Source organism: Oncorhynchus kisutch, linkage group LG10 (genome assembly GCF_002021735.2).
Source record: "Oncorhynchus kisutch isolate 150728-3 linkage group LG10, Okis_V2, whole genome shotgun sequence".
NCBI lineage: Eukaryota > Metazoa > Chordata > Actinopteri > Salmoniformes > Salmonidae > Oncorhynchus > Oncorhynchus kisutch.
Window position 1 is genome coordinate 7,070,906 of NC_034183.2, and position 14,406 is coordinate 7,085,311.

The window sequence follows — 14,406 nt, forward strand, 5'->3', positions numbered from 1 at the left end:
TATTGTGTGTAGATTGATTGTGAAAAACTCAAAGGGGTCTGAATACTTTCCGAAGATATTGTATATACAGTACCAGTCAAAAGTTTGGACAGACCTACTCATTCAAGGGGTTTTCTTAATTTTTACTATGTTCTACACCGTAGAATAATAGTGAAGACATCAAAACTGTGAAATAACACACATGTAATCATGGAGTAACCTCAAAAAAGTGTCAGAATATATTTTAGATTTTAGATTCTTCAAAGTAGCCACCCTTTGCCTTGATGACAGCTTTGCACACTCATTGTATTCTCTCAACCAGCTTTACCTGGAATGCTTTTCCAACAGTCTTGAAGGAGTTCCCACATATGCTGAGCACTTGTTGGCGGCTTTTCCTTCACTCTGTGGTCCAACTCATCTCAATTGGGTTGAGGTCAGTTGATTGTGGAGGCCAGGTCATCTGATGCAGCACTCCATCACTCTCTTTCTTGGTCAAATAGCCTTTACACAGCCTGGAGGTGTGTTGGCTCGTTGTCCTGGTGAAAAACAAATGATAGTCCCACTAAGTGCAAACCAGTTGGGATGGCGTATTGCTGGAGAATGCTGTGGTAGCCATGCTCGTTAAGTGTGCCTTGAATTCTAAATAAATCACAGACAGTGTCACCAGCAAAGCACACACCAGTCTAATGTCCATTGCTCGTGTTTCTTGGCCGAAGCAAGTCTCTTCTTATTATTGGTGTCCTTTAGTAGTGGTTTCTTTGCAGCAATTTGACCATGAAGGCCTGATTCACGCAGTCTCCTCTGAACAGTTTATGTTGAGATGTATCTGTTACTTGAACACTGTGAAGCATTTATTTGGGCTGCAAATTCTGAGGCTGGTAACTCTAATGAATTTATCCTCTGCAGCAGAGGTAACCCTGGGTCTTCCTTTCCTGTGGCGGTTCTCTTGAGAGCCAATTTCATCATAGGGCTTGATGGTTTTTGCAACTGCACTTGATGAAACTTTCCAAGTTCTTGAAATGTTTCGTATTGACTGACCTTCATGTCTTAAAGTAACGATTTGAGCTGTTCTTGCAATAATATGGTCTTGGTCTTTTACCAAATAGGGCTGTCTTCTGTATACCACCCCTACCTGGTCACAACTGATTTGCTTAAACCCATTAAAAAGGGAAGGAAATCCACTGTTTAACTTTTAACAAGGCACACTGTCACGAATATCACCGAAGGTGGCTCCCCTTCCCGTTTGGGTGGCGCTCGGCGGTCATCGTCGCCGGTCTACTAGCTGCTACCGATCCCTTTTTCCCCTTTTCGTTTTGTTTAGTCTAATTGGTTTCACCTTGTTGGGGTTTTTGGGGTTGGGGTTATTTAAGTTTGATTAGCCCACCTAGGTACGTGTGGGCTTGTTTGCTGTTTTGTCAAGGAGTGTTCCTGGTTTTTGTTGGGATTGCCGCTGTATAGCGTATGTACCAGTTAGTACATTGTTGGAGTGTTTTACGCCTGTGTTTTGGCGTCACCCATTTGTGTTACTATACGGAGAATAAAGTGTTTCCTCTGCGCCCATCACTCTTCCAGTGTTACACACACCTTTAAATGCATTCCAGGTGACTACCTCATGAAGCTGGTTGAGAGAATGCCAAGAGTGTGCAAAGCTGTCATCAAGGCAAAGGGTAGCTTCTTTGAAGAATCTCAAATATAAAATATATGATGATTTCTTTAACACTTTTTTGGGTTACTACATGATTCCATGTGTGTTATTTATTATTTATAAGAAAACCCCTTGAATGAGTATGTGTGTCCACACTTTTGACTGGTATATATATATATATATATATATATATATACATATATATCAGTGGAGGCTGCTGATGGAAGGACGGCTCATAGTAATGGTTGGAACACTGTATTTGAACACCTTCTCAGTGTTTTTAGATGATTTGTGTTGTCTAGTATGATACACTGAATGTACAAAACATTAGGAACACCTTCCTAATATTGAGTTGCACCCACCCACTTTTTTGCCCTCTGAACAGCCTCAATTTGTCAGGGCATGGAACGCTGTTGTCGAAAGCGTTCCACAGGAATACTGTCCCATGTTGACTCCAATGCTTCCCACAGTTGTGTCAAGTTGTTTGGATGTCCTTTGGGTGGTGGACCATTCTTGATACACACAGGAAACTGTTGACCGTGAAAAAACAGTGCACCTGGCACCTACTACCATACCCCGTTCAAAAGCACTTAAATCTTTTGTCTTGTCCATTCGCCCTCTGAATGCCCCCCCCCCCACCACCACAATCCATGTCTCAACTTTCTCAAGGCTTATAAATCCTTCTTTAACATGTCTCCTCCCCTTCATCAACACGGATTGAAGTGGATTTAAAAAGTTACATCAATACGGGATCATGGCCCAGGTTGCATAAAACACCGTAAGTTAATTTTCCTCTCATCTTTTCCCTTAAAGTTTCCTTAACTCTAAGTCAGTTGCACAAAGCATTTTTTATGTGAATTTCCCTCTTAAATGAAGTGAAAAAGTTAAGGGTGCCAATGAGGTCCCATAACTCCTTCATTCAGCATGGATATCAATGTAAACAGCAATTGTGGAGGTGAATGTTGATTTCATCTGCTCTGGTTACCAAAGGAAAACATCAATCAGCTAGCTACTAAGCTAAACAATGTAGAAAGCTAGCTGGCTAGTTAGCTATAGCTACTCTGTAAGTTAGCTTGACATGCTAGAAAGTAATAGAAACAAGTTGTGAAAAAAATGACTATCTTCTGAAGCAATTTGGTTATCCTGACTGGATTGTAGAAGTTCTATTTTGTTTTATCACAAAATATGATATGTGATATGATCAATTTAGCCTCAGATTATATTAAATACGATTATATTAGCACTCCTACCTTTGAGAAGCTTTGTGAATACGGGCCAAGAACTATAGGAACATTCTTAAGTGTATTCTCTCAAGAAGCCCTCTCTAAGTTGATGCCTAGTCTCTATGGCAACCAGGAAGATGCCAAATACCTTTTCCCTCTCCACCATTGTGCCATGTCTGGCCATGACACAAAAGCCTCCAGCATCATTAAGACCATGTCTTAATCAGTGACAGAATCAGGCATTCAGAGGGAGTGAACTGGAATGACCCTGCAGGTTAGACTACATGGATTTCTCTGTCTCTCTCGCTCTCTGTTTAACTATGTTTTACTTTCAATTGACTGTCTCTGTACCCTGCTGTATATAGCTTGTATATCACCGCTGAGTAACTATCAACATCTAAGGGCGGCAGGTAGCCTAGTGGTTAGAGCATTGGGGCCTGTAACTAGAAAGGTTGCTGGATCAAATCCCTGAGCTGACAAGGTAAAAATATGTAGTTCTGTAGTTAACCCACTGTTCTCTGGGTGCTGAAAGACAGCCCCCTGCACCTTTCTGACCCACAGGGTTTGGGTTAAATGCGCAAGACGCATTCAGTTGTATAACTGACTAGGTCTTTCCCTTCTCCAACTTATTGACAGACAGGGGCAAATGTATTAACATTTCTTCTGTTGTAAATGTGCTGGATAAAAGCCCTATTGTTATCCTCAAATTAGCTGGGTCAGTCTGACCTGTTTAATTTATTTCTTTCTTCAGATGATGAATTATACGGTGGTTCGCTTTCCAAGGTTAAGTGAGCCTGTTTCAATCAAAATGAAAGACCTACGGTCATACTTGAGAGACCAGGTCTACTCTATAATCTCCAACATTAAGTCTTTTTTTTTGTGTGTTCATTTTGGGGTATACTTTTCCAGTTAAAAGGTAGCCAGGCTCTTCACTATAGCTCTATTGTTTTGCTTTGGCAGTCTTTTTGGTGAGAGGTTCATGCATTTAACGGCACTTGAGGGCCTAAATTGGTAGTGTAACCAAGCAACCGGTAAGTTGATATTCAACAGCTTGGATGCCTGTGATTTATCAGATAAAAGAATACTGATCATCTTTAAAACCAACCAGGAGAAGAAACCGGGGCACAGGAGTGGCCACACAGGAGACGGACACAAACTGTAGCCAGGCTAGCGGCAGACTACTCTGGGGCAGTCCAGGATGAGAACGGTGGGTATTATCCTTTTCCTACATAATGACAATTCTATAAATAAGGGGGAATTTTTTTGGTCTGTATGTTCTAATTAACTAGAGGGAATTGTTTTCTCTCTGACGAACAAGAAGTGTCAAGAGGGATATTCTTGAAAAGAGGCCTATAACAGAATATCATTGAAATTTGTACAACTGTAAACATAAAAAAAAATAAAAAACGGTATTATACAATGGTACAGCAAACAAACCGTGTCTTCTAGAGGGGACGATGACGAGAACAAAGATGACCCAGTTTCTCCGATAGATAAAGAAACAACAGCATTAGTACATTCTGATAAAATGACAGACACCTCAGCCTTCCCCTCTGGTTTCAGAAGGTTCTAATATCTTTGATGTCTAATTTACTAAACTCTAGCCTTGGTAAGACATCTGGAACTGTACATGTAAATAGTACAACTGGTCAACTTAAAAAGCTTTCGTTGGTTGTGTTATGGTTACCGTGTTCACATGTTGTACCAACCCCATAGGACAAGGACAGGAGAAATATTTAAAAGGGGATGAAAAGAGAGCAAGGGTTGTCAGGGCTTTTGTTTGTAGGGTTCTGGTAAAAAAAAATAAAAAAAATAAAAGTGGGTGTAATTTGGTTCTGGAAATTCAGGGTGATTCAATACATATACCGTAAACTCTTAGAAGCCTTTTTTCTTCGGCTGTCCCAATAGATAAGCGACAACTACTTCGGTGAGGTGCAAATCAAATGTTTTATTTGTCACATACACACATGGTTAGCAGATGTTATTTCTTTCTTCAGATGATGAATTATACGGTGGTTCGCTTTCTTTTGAAGGTTAAGTGAGCCTGTTTCAATCTAAATTAAAGACCTACGGTCATACTTGAGAGACCAGGTCTACTCTATAATCAGTGGGACATGTTTTTACTTTTTAAAATATTTAACCAGGTAGTCTCCTTGAAGTAAGTCAGAAGGGGGGGGGGGGGAGATAAAACTTGGAAGGAGAATAATAAATAGCAGAGTGCTCCAGCTGTCATCATAACACAGCAGCCTCCAGACCTCCTCACTGTAATGGCTACCAGTATAGTGGATGACACTAGCGTGTCTGGAGTCCTGCTGCTGCTGCTCTGTCTCCTGCTCATCACGGCCTGGTGCCTCACTAACGCCTCACACATACCAGGTAAGACCAATGATTTATGAATGATGTGTGAATGTGTCTACGGGGGAATGTGTCAACATTCCGTGTAATATGGAATGTTGATAGCCAATAGTTCACTAGAAAGACCTTGGCTATTCATCTAATATAACAGTTATTACTGTAAAACGGTGGCAAGTAGCAATCCTGTACTAACCTGTGTCTCTACTGTACGTGCCTCTATGGCAGGTCCTTTCTTCTGGGCTGGTCTGGGTCCAATCCTGTACTAACCTGTGTCTCTACTGTACGTGCCTCTATGGCAGGTCCTTTCTTCTGGGCTAGTCTGGGTCCAATCCTGTACTAACCTGTGTCTCTACTGTACGTGCCTCTATGGCAGGTCCTTTCTTCTGGGCTGGTCTGGGTCCAATCCTGTACTAACCTGTGTCTCTACTGTACGTGCCTCTATGGCAGGTACTTTCTTCTGGGCTGGTCTGGGTCCAATCCTGTACTAACCTGCGTCTCTACTGTACGTGCCTCTATGGCAGGTCCTTTCTTCTGGGCTGGTCTGGGTCCAATCCTGTACTAACCTGTGTCTCTACTGTACGTGCCTCTATGGCAGGTCCTTTCTTCTGGGCTGGTCTGGGTCCAATCCTGTACTAACCTGTGTCTCTACTGTACGTGCCTCTATGGCAGGTCCTTTCTTCTGGGCTGGTCTGGGTCCAATCCTGTACTAACCTGCGTCTCTACTGTACGTGCCTCTATGGCAGGTCCTTTCTTCTGGGCTGGTCTGGGTCCAATCCTGTACTAACCTGCGTCTCTACTGTACGTGCCTCTATGGCAGGTCCTTTCTTCTGGGCTAGTCTGGGTCCAATCCTGTACTAACCTGCGTCTCTACTGTACGTGCCTCTATGGCAGGTCCTTTCTTCTGGGCTGGTCTGGGTCCAATCCTGTACTAACCTGTGTCTCTACTGTACGTGCCTCTATGGCAGGTCCTTTCTTCTGGGCTGGTCTGGGTCCAATCCTGTACTAACCTGTGTCTCTACTGTACGTGCCTCTATGGCAGGTCCTTTCTTCTGGGCTGGTCTGGGTCCAATCCTGTCCTAACCTGCGTCTCTACTGTACGTGCCTCTATGGCAGGTCCTTTCTTCTGGGCTGGTCTGGGTCCAATCCTGTACTAACCTGTGTCTCTACTGTACGTGCCTCTATGGCAGGTCCTTTCTTCTGGGCTGGTCTGGGTCCAATCCTGTCCTAACCTGCGTCTCTACTGTACGTGCCTCTATGGCAGGTCCTTTCTTCTGGGCTGGTCTGGGTCCAATCCTGTACTAACCTGCGTCTCTACTGTACGTGCCTCTATGGCAGGTCCTTTCTTCTGGGCTGGTCTGGGTCCAATCCTGTACTAACCTGCGTCTCTACTGTACGTGCCTCTATGGCAGGTCCTTTCTTCTGGGCTGGTCTGGGTCCAATCCTGTCCTACTCTCGGTTCATCTGGAGCGGGATAGGAACAGCCTGTAACTACTACAACAAGAGATATGGGAGTATGGTTCGGGTCTGGATCAACGGAGAAGAGACTCTCATTCTTAGCAAGTAAGTTCTGTTGAAATGGAATTGGAAAATACTCCACTCATCAAGCGTCTCAGAATAGATCTAAGATCCTCTACCTCCCGTGTCCGTTCATTATCATTGAAAAAGTCAAAACGGATCCAAGATCAGCACTACTCGTTTGACTCTCTATTTATGACACTCTTGGTCTCTCACTCTTGCTGCAGGTCCTCTGCTGTCTACCATGTCCTGAAGAGTGCCCACTACACAGCCCGGTTCGCCAGTAAACGAGGACTGCAGTGTATCGGGATGGACGGGAGAGGTATCATCTTCAACAGTGACATTCCACTCTGGAAAAAAATGAGGACATATTTTGCAAAAGGTATACGACAGAGACTTGAAGTTTATTTATTACATGATTATCTAACTCACTAATATTTTACTCACTCTTACTAGATGTCAAATGAATTTATGTTCTGGTCTGATACAGGGTTGGGATCAATTCCATTTCAAATGAAATCATATTGTATTTGTCATATGCGCTGAATACAACAGGCCTTACTGTGAAATACTTACTTACAAGCCCTTAACCAACAATGCAGTTCAAGAAAGAGTTAAGAAAATATTTACCAAATAAACTAAAGTAAAAAATAATACAAAGTAACACAGTAAAATAACAATAATGAGGCTATATACAGGGGGTACCGGTACAGAGTTAATGTGTGGTGGTACAGGTTAGTCGATACTCTACCGTTCAAAAGTTTGGGGTCACTTAGAAATGTCCTTGTTTTTGAAAGAAAAGCACATTTTCTGTCTATTAACATAACATCAAATTGATCAGAAATACAGTGTAGACATTGTTAATGTTGTAATTTACTTTTGTAGCTGGAAACAGCAGATTTTTAAAGTGGAATATCTACATAGGAGTACAGAGGCCCATTATCAGCAACCATCACTCCTGTGGTCCAATGGCACGCTGTGTTAGCTAATCCAAGTTTATCATTTTAAAAGGCTGATTTATCAATAGAAAACCCTTTTACAATTACATTAGCACAGCTGAAAACTGTTGTTCTGATTAAAGAAGCAATAAAACTGTCCTTCTTTAGGCTAGTTGAGTATCTGGAGCATCAGCATTTGTGGGTTCGATTACAGGGTCAAAATGTCAAAAAACAAATACCTTTCTTCTGAAAATCATCAGTCTTTTCTTGTTTTGAAAAATGAAGGCTATTACATGTGAGAAATTGCCAAGAAACTGAAGATCTCGTACAACGCTAGGTACTACTCCCGTCACAGAACAGCGCAAACTGGCTCTAACCAGAATAGAAAGAGGAGTGGGAGGCCCCAGTGCACAACTGAGCAAGAGGACAAGTACATTAGAGTGTCTAGTTTGAGAAACAGACGCCTCACAAGTCCTCAACTGGCAGCTTCATTAAAATGTACCCGCAAAACATCAGCCTCAACGTCAACCGTGAAGAGGCAACTCCAGGATGCTGGCCTTCTAGACAGTTACTCTGTCCAGTGGCTGTGTTCTTGTGCCCAACTTAATCTTTTCTTTTTATTGGCCAGTCTGAGATATGGCTTTTTCTTTGCAACTCTGCCTAGAAGGCCAGCATCCTGGAGTCGCCTCTTCACTGTTGACGTTGAGACTGGTGTTTTGCGGGTACTATTTCATGTAAATTTTTATTAATTGTATAGGGTGATTTCAATTCACTCAATGGAATTCTTCCTGAATTGTCTGAATTGAAATGGAATTGAGCCCATCCTTGGTGTTGTGTGTGTCAGCTCTGACAGGGCCTGGTCTGCAGCGGACAGTAGGGATCTGTGTGAGTGCAACAGACAGGCACCTGGAGCGTCTGCAGGAGATGACTGACCCCTCTGGACACGTAGATGTTCTCAACCTGCTGAGATGCATCGTAGTGGACATTTCTAACAAACTGTTCCTCAGGGTGCCTCTCAACGGTCAGTGGCAGGGTGTGTGTGTGTTCGGGGGGAGGGGTTTGTCTGTGTGGGTGTGCCTGCATGCATGTTGGGACCTCTGTTCTCTGTCCTGGCACCCCAATGGTGGAATCAGCTTCCCCCTGAAGCTAGGACAGCAGAGTCCCTGCCTATCTTCCAGAAACATCTGAAACCTCTTCAAAGAGTAACTTAAATAATACCACCCCCCCCCCCTTCTCACATCAATCCCCCCCACCCCTTTACTAGCTCTGACTTTGCTGATAGCTACTTTATTGAGGAAAAGTGTACATACTATGACTGTGATATGTGGTTGTCCCACCTGGCTATCTTAAGATGAATACATTAACTGTTAGTGGCTCAGGATAAGAGAGTATGTTAAATGACTCACTACTGTAAGTGGCTCAGAATAAGAGAGTATGTTAAATGACTCACTACTGTAAGTGGCTCAGAATAAGAGAGTATGTTAAATGACTCACTACTGTAAGTAGCTCTGGATAAGAGTCTGCTAAACGACTCACTACTGTAAGTAGCTCTGGATAAGAGTCTACTAAACGACTCACTACTGTAAGTAGCTCTGGATAAGAGTCTGCTAAACGACTCACTACTGTAACTTTCTCTGGATCAGAGTCTGCTAAACGACTCACTACTGTAACTCTCTCTGGATGAGAGAGTCTGTTAAACGACTCACTACTGTAAATAGCTCTGGATAAGAGTCTGCTAAAAGACTCACTACTGTCAATGTAATGTAAATGGACATCCTTAACACATTGAATTATGCCAAACTTTGACTGTGTGCCTTGTACTTTATGTAACTTAGAGAAAGAGCTGCTATTGAAGATTCAACACTACTTTGACACCTGGCAAACGGTTCTGATCAAGCCTGATATCTTCTTCAAATGTGGATGGATGTACAAGAGGCATCAACAAGCAGCGTAAGTTCACACACGCACTTAAAGTCTCTATGTGGTGATTGGTGATGGTCACTGGTGATGGTCACTGGTGATGGTCACTGGTGATGGTCACTCGTCGGGGGGGGTTTGTGTAAATGAAGGTGTGTCGTAGTTTTGTAGAAGGTGTGTAGTTTAATCAAGTATTTTGACGTCTTGTCTCTAGCAAGGAGCTACAGGATGTGATGGAAAGCCTTATCGAAACCAAAAGAAGAATGATCAGTGAAGCTGAAAAACTGGATGATGATATTGACTTCACCTCAGAACTCATCTTCGCCCAGGTCTGTTCTGCTGATTAATTGAAATCATATCATTGTATAGGGTGTCACTAAGAGAAACCTGTCGATCTTATACTCTCTCGGTGTGTGTGTGTTGACCAGAACCATGGAGAGCTGTCGGCGGACGACGTGAGACAGTGTGTGTTGGAGATGGTGATAGCAGCCCCAGACACTCTGTCCATCAGTCTGTTCTTCATGCTCATGCTGCTGAAGCAGAACCCTGAGGTGGAGATGAGGATTGTAGAGGAGATCAGCACTCTCATAGGTGACTATGCTCACACCTTTCAAATAAAGGGGGTTTCAACAGTTGGAATTTCTAATCATTTCTAATAATATATAATATATGCCACATAGCAGACGATTTTATCCAAAGCGACAGCAACGTACAGTACAGTGAGTGCATCTATTTTTAGTATGTGTTAATGATCTCTGCGGGACCCACAATCTTGCTGGCACCATACTCTTACTCTCTGAGCCACCCTTGACTAATAATTGAGACAAATATCTCACGGATGACAAATGATATATTTTAGGCACACCATGCTGACAATTTCATGTTCACTTCTATCCACAGGAGAGAAGGATGTAATGACAGTTGACTTCCAGAACTTCAGAGTGCTGGAGAGTTTTATCAATGAGTCCATGAGGTTCCATCCTGTGGTAGACTTCACCATGAGGAAGGCGCTGGAAGATGACGTCATCGATGGGACCAAGGTTTCCAAGGGAACCAACATCATCCTCAACATAGGGCTCATGCACAAAACGGAGTTCTTTCCCAAACCCAACGAATTCAGCTTGGAAAACTTTGATAAAACTGTAAGTGAGAGTTGGGGTGGTCCTAATTGCTTAAAAGCATTGCATTGCAAACTGTTGTCATAATTGATGGACAGGTCTGTGAAATTATTCAGAAGTAGCATATGGTTTACAAGGTTCCAGATCTGTTTGTGTCGTCTTGCCAACTACATTGATTCATGCCGAACATTATAACGACCGTGGGGGTTGGCAAGACAGCACAAACCGATCTGTTACCAGGCTATGGTTGACCTCTCCTTTTTTCCATCAGGTGCCCAGTCGTTTCTTCCAGCCGTTCGGCTGTGGCCCCCGCTCCTGTGTGGGTAAACACATTGCCATGATGATGATGAAGGCTGTCCTGGTGACGCTGTTGTCGCGGTACACGGTGTGTCCTCGTCATGGCAACACACTGAGCAGCATCAGGCAGACAAACAACCTGTCACAGCAACCCGTGGAGGATGAACACAGTCTGGCAATGAGGTTCATACCTAGACAGATGACCATAACTTAACCACAACCACTACTGACCACCACCACTACTGACCACCACCACTACTCACCACAGCCACTATTGACCACAACCACTATTGACCACAACCACTACTGACCACAACCACCACTACCACCACTACTGACCACAGCCACTACTGACCACAACCACTACTGACCACTACAACCAATATAACCTGTCCTGATCCAAAAACCTGTCACAGCAACCTGTTGAGAATGAACATGAACACAGCCTGACCATGAGGGTCATACCCAGAATGACACAAGTAGCCTCCACTGACCACAACCAGCCACCACTGACCACAACCAGCCACCACTGACCACAACCAGCCACCACCGACCACAACCAGCCACCACCGACCACAACCGGTCACCACTAGCCACAACCAGCCACCAGACACCACTGACCACAACCAGCCACCAGACACCACTGACCACAACCAGCCTCCACTGACCACAACCAGCCACCACTGACCACAACCAGCCACCACTGACCACAACCAGCCACCACTGACCACAACCAGCCTCCACTGACCACAACCAGCCTCCACTGACCACAACCGGTCACCACTAACCACAACCAGCCACCAGCCTCCACTGACCACAACCAGCCTCCACTGACCACAACCAGCCTCCACTAACCACAACCAGCCTCCACTGACCACAACCAGCCACCACTGACCACAACCAGCCACCACTGACCACAACCAGTCACCAGCCTCCACTGACCACAACCAGCCTCCACTGACCACAACCAGCCACCACTGACCACAACCAGTCACCAGCCTCCACTGACCACAACCAGCCTCCACTGACCACAACCAGCCTCCACTGACCACAACCAGCCTCCACTGACCACAACCAACCACCACTGACCACAACCAGTCACCACTGACCTAGAACCAGCCTCCACTGACCACAACCAGCCTCCACTGACCACAACCAGCCACCACTGACCACAACCAGTCACCACTGACCACAACCAGTCACCAGCCACCACTGACCACAACCAGCCACCAGCCTCCACTGACCACAACCAGCCTCCACTGACCACAACCAGCCTCCACTGACCACAACCAGCCTCCACTGACCACAACCAGCCCCCACTGACCACAAGCGGCCTCCACTGACCACAACCGGCCTTCACTGATCATAACCAGCCACCACTGACCACAACCGGCCTCCGTTGGCCACAACCAGCCTCCACTGACCACAAACAGCCACCACTGACCACAACCAGCCACCACTGACCACAGCCGGCCTCCACTGACCACAAGCGGCCTCCACTGACCACAACCGGCCTTCACTGATCATAACCAGCCACCACTGACCACAACCAGCCTCCGTTGGCCACAACCAGCCTCCACTGACCGCAACCAGCCACCACTGACCATATCCACTGACCTGGTCGGTGGAGGAGAATGACCACAACCAACACTGACTTTTACCTCTGACCATAACCAGGACTGACCACAACCATCAATAATCTGACCACAACCAACACTGACCAAACTGACCTCACCACAACCAACGCCAACCACACTGACCTGACAGGTGGAGGATGAACACAGCCTGACCATGCCCAGAATGATCACACATTTTACTGGCCACTTGATCACAACAGCTGAGACACACCTAGCACTGACCATATAAATGTAAATACATGAGTTACCAAGACTGTACAAACAGATATGGGACCAGGTACTACTACTGCTGGGCTATAGTCAATACTTTTTCTGTTTAAAGGCTACTACCCACAACTATAATACAGTATTGCTACACTAGACTACATTTTCAACACTAGTCTGTGCATTTTTCTACTTATTTTCTTGTTGTAAAATTACAATTTCTAGTTGTTTTTAAAACCATGTCATTAAAAATGTAATTAAAAATGTATAAAGAATAGTTTGTATCATGTGCATAACTACTGTAAACATTTACTCAATAAAATTACAATTGTGTAATAAATATCTTTGTAAAACAATTGTTATCGTTAAGTCTTGAATCTTAAACCTCTTTTGATATGGTTAATTGATATGGTTTGATATGGTTAATGGTGGTAGCAGAAATGGGAGATACTGTCTTGTGTCTGAATACCTATACTAGAGCTCTACAGTACCAGTCAAAAGTTTGGAAACATCTACTCATTCAAGGTTTTTCTTTATTTGTACTATTTTCTACATTGTAGAATCATAGTGAAGACATCAACACTATGAAATAACACATATGGAAACATGTAGTAACCAAAAAAAGTGTTAAACAAATCAAAATATATTTAAAATTTCAGATTTTACAAAGTAGTCACCCTTTGCCTCATACTCACGGGGCGGCAGGGTAGCCTAGTGGTTAGAGCATTGGACTAGCAAGGTTGCAAGTTCAAATCCCCGAGCTGACAAGGTAAAAATCTGTCGTTCTGCCCCTGAACAAGCAGTTAACCCACTGTTCCTAGGCCGTCATTGAAAATAAGAATTTGTTCTAAACTGACCTGCCTAGTTAAATAAAGGTAAAAAATATATATAATAAATACTGGGTCTCATGCCTCAATGAGCTTATCCTTTGCAGCAGACTTAACTCTGGGTCCTCCTTTCCTGTGGTGGTCCTCATGAGATCCAGTTCATCATAGCGCTTGATGATTTTTGATACAGCACTTGAAGAAACTTTCAAAGTTCTGGAAATGTTCTGTATTGACTGACCTTCATCTCTTAAAGTAATGATGAACTGTCATTTCTCTTTGCTTATTTGAGCTGTTTTGCCATAATATGGACTTGGTATTTTAACAAATAGGGCTACCTTTTGTATACCAACTGATTGGCATTAAGAAGGAAATGAATTCCACAAATAAACTTTTAACAAGGCACACCTGTTAATTGAAATGCATTCCAGGTGACTACCTCATGAAGCTGGTTGAGAGAATTCAAAGAGTGTGCAAAGCTGTCATCAAGGCAAAGGGTAGCTTCTTTGAAGAATCTCAAATATAAAATATATTATGATTTTGCTTAACACTTTTTTTTGGTTACAACATGATTCCATGTGTGTTATTTCATAGTTTTGATGTCTTCACTATTATTCTATCATGCAGAAGAACCCTTTAATGTGTAGGTGTGTCCAAACTTTGTACTGTATTTAAATATATTTCAGTTTAATATTTTATACATTTGCAAAAAAATGTATAAATACATTCCATGAAATAACAAACAAAAAAAGTG

The 14,406-nt window shown here is 43.5% G+C and overlaps 1 protein-coding gene across 4 annotated transcripts; it reads left to right on the plus strand.

Moving 5' to 3' along the window:
- Positions 1 to 3,944: 3,944 nt before the first annotated feature.
- On the plus strand, positions 3,945 to 12,995 carry cyp19a1b (cytochrome P450, family 19, subfamily A, polypeptide 1b). Of its 4 annotated transcripts, none has more exons than XM_031832969.1 (10): positions 3,945 to 4,054; positions 5,094 to 5,223; positions 6,612 to 6,762; positions 6,945 to 7,099; positions 8,500 to 8,676; positions 9,491 to 9,605; positions 9,787 to 9,901; positions 10,001 to 10,163; positions 10,473 to 10,714; positions 10,962 to 12,995. In XM_031832969.1, the coding sequence occupies exons 1-10, from the start codon at positions 4,046 to 4,048 to the stop codon at positions 11,199 to 11,201; spliced, it is 1,497 nt and encodes a 498-aa protein (XP_031688829.1). In that variant the 5' UTR covers positions 3,945 to 4,045; the 3' UTR covers positions 11,202 to 12,995. The 4 variants fall into 4 exon arrangements, with proteins under 4 accessions (XP_031688829.1, XP_031688830.1, XP_031688828.1 ...); XM_031832970.1 differs by having other exon boundaries at positions 3,947 to 4,054; positions 5,074 to 5,223; XM_031832968.1 differs by having other exon boundaries at positions 3,963 to 4,054; positions 5,091 to 5,223.
- Positions 12,996 to 14,406: the final 1,411 nt, after the last annotated feature.

What these genes read in the sequence shown, in the direction of transcription:
- cyp19a1b (XM_031832968.1), top strand. An exon ending in CCTCAGGGTGCCTCTCAACG is followed by an intron (nt 8,677 to 9,490) that starts GTCAGTGGCAGG and finishes TATGTAACTTAG; the next exon opens with AGAAAGAGCTGCTATTGAAG. An exon ending in AAGAGGCATCAACAAGCAGC is followed by an intron (nt 9,606 to 9,786) that starts GTAAGTTCACAC and finishes TCTTGTCTCTAG; the next exon opens with CAAGGAGCTACAGGATGTGA.